The sequence below is a fragment of the Rana temporaria genome, chromosome 8 (genome assembly GCF_905171775.1).
Source record: "Rana temporaria chromosome 8, aRanTem1.1, whole genome shotgun sequence".
Taxonomy (NCBI): Eukaryota; Metazoa; Chordata; class Amphibia; order Anura; family Ranidae; genus Rana; species Rana temporaria.
This window is the reverse complement of record NC_053496.1, coordinates 66,103,442-66,105,753: the sequence shown is the minus strand read 5'-3', so window position 1 is coordinate 66,105,753 and position 2,312 is coordinate 66,103,442. Positions and strand designations below refer to the sequence as shown.

At 34.9% G+C, this 2,312-nt stretch overlaps 1 protein-coding gene across 1 annotated transcript; it reads left to right on the top strand.

The window, feature by feature from the left end:
* The first annotated feature begins 1,133 nt into the window (after positions 1 to 1,133).
* On the top strand, positions 1,134 to 2,069 carry LOC120910677 (olfactory receptor 5A2-like). The gene has a single exon (XM_040322430.1). It carries the CDS (start codon positions 1,143 to 1,145, stop codon positions 2,049 to 2,051), a length of 909 nt encoding a protein of 302 aa, XP_040178364.1. The 5' UTR covers positions 1,134 to 1,142; the 3' UTR covers positions 2,052 to 2,069.
* Positions 2,070 to 2,312: the final 243 nt, after the last annotated feature.

Below are 2,312 nucleotides of genomic sequence, written 5' to 3'. Positions count from 1 at the left end.
TTAAGCATGGACGTCGTTCCCGCTTCGAAATTTAAATTTTTTACGTTGTTTGCGTAAGTCGTTCGCGAATAGGGCTGGACGTAATTTACGTTCACGTCGAAACCAATACGTCGTTGCGGCGTACTTGGGAGCAATGCACACTGGGATATGTACACGGACGGCACATCAGGTCATCACACATTAACATAAAACACGCCCCCCTTCCACATTCCCACATTCCGCCCCCATTTACGCTACGCCGCTGCAACTTACGGAGCAAGTGCTTTGTGAATACTGCTCTTGCTCCTGTAAGTTGCGTTGGCGTAGCGTAAATACGATACGCTGCGTCGCCGTAACTATGCTCGCCCCTACCTGAATCTAGCCCAGTATGCCTAACCAAATACTAGAACATCTAAAATAAAATAATGACAATAATGAAATTTAATGTAATTGGGCCTAATATTAAGTACAATAATATTCTCAAACTGGTTAATTAGTCTCTGCCATATACTCGCTTGATTTTTACTCTAAGGAATATTGAAAAGCCATCAGGGTCCAAAACAGACACATCTGCAATATAGAAGACATATTTAAACCCTGCTAATCAGCTTCCCTTCACAGCGTTGGGTAAATCTGTAATGATCGAGTAGATGGCAAACACATGTGTCTCAAACTGTACAGGCCACGTTGCCTTACAACTGACTATGGCTAATGGACCCTGTCTGTTTTACACGCTGAATATGAATGTAAAAGGTAAACAGGCGAGAGGCTTTTTTTCTTAATCAGGTATACTTTTTGCAACATAAATTAAAATAAATAAAAAGTCTACCACTAAATTGATTGCATATGATATGAGGTTTGTTAGCTGATCATCTGCAATGTACCTAAATGCTTATGATCAGTTTCTTTAAGTTGATTTTCTATTTATTGTGGTAAATTTCAGAAAATAACAATGCTATTATTATTATTATTATTTTATAATACTCATTGTTTTCGCTGAAAATTGGAAATTAAATTTTATTTCATATGCAACTACTATTTTGAATAAGTTAAACATACCTGGTGTATAAACAATATTAGTAATTAAATTAAATCTGATTGTCTTATTTTTGATTTTTGTTCTGGTTTTATTTTTAGATATAATGACTGTCACTCCATTTAATATGACAACAGCAAGAGAGTTTATTATCCTGGGCTTTGCAGATAGTCAGGAATTCAAGGTTCCCTTATTTTTGCTTTTTCTAGCAATGTACCTTCTTACAGTGCTAAGTAATCTAATAATTATTGCTTTAGTTTGTCTGGACAGTCACCTGCAGAAACCTATGTATTTTTTCATCTGTAACATGTCTTTAATTGACATGTTATATTCCTCTGTCACAGTTCCAAATCTGCTGCAAAACATCATAACCAACGATAAGAAGATTTCATTCCAAGGTTGCATGTCCCAACTCTTTTTTTTCAACTCTCTTGGTAGTTTAGAGTATATGTTGCTCACTTCCATGGCATATGATCGCTATGTTGCTATATGTCGTCCACTGGTCTATCACATGACCATGAACAAAAAGGTCTGTATAATTTTAGCAAGTGGTGCTTGGGGTGGAGGCTTTGCTGCAGCTCTTCCGCTTAGTGTCCTAATTTCATCTCTTTGTTACTGTGCTTCAACTAAGATCAACCATTTTTTTTGTGATCTTATACCACTGTTAAAATTAGCTTGTGATGATACATCTGCTGTTGAGTATGCTGTATTTGCAGAAGGAATAATAATTGTTTTAAATTGTTTCTTGTTAACTTTAACCACCTATGCATACATTATAGCCGCGATCCTCAAAATAAGCTCAAAGGAAGGTCGATACAAAACTTTTTCCACCTGTGCTTCCCATCTTACAGTGGTCAGCCTCTTCTACACAATGATTGCCTGCATGTATATGAAGCCATCATCTTCATATGATTTGGATGAAGGGAAGGGTCTCTCTATCCTTTATGTAATCATTGTTCCTATGCTAAATCCAATTATATATACTTTGAGAAACAAAGATGTGAAGGAAGCATTCAACAGATTAACTAAAATATAATAAATTAAATATATTCCATTTTTCTCTGTTTATTTTAGTCCTCATTTTTATTGTTTATTTTAGTCATTGTGTTTATATATAAAATAAATCGAAAAAAAAAAAACAAGAATGATCATGTTTCCTTTTTACAGACCACAATTTGTTTTGGGTAACTTTAAAAAAAAATAAGGAGGGGCTAGATTCTTAGCTATGTTTTTTATATTAAGATACGCATAGATTCCCATTTTATCTTCAGTGCCAATAATTCATGTCTATGTGATA

Excerpts from the sequence above, each read along its gene's own strand:
- LOC120910677 (XM_040322430.1), top strand. The coding sequence starts at position 1,143 with ATGACAACAGCAAGAGAGTTTATTATCCTGGGCTTTGCAGATAGTCAG.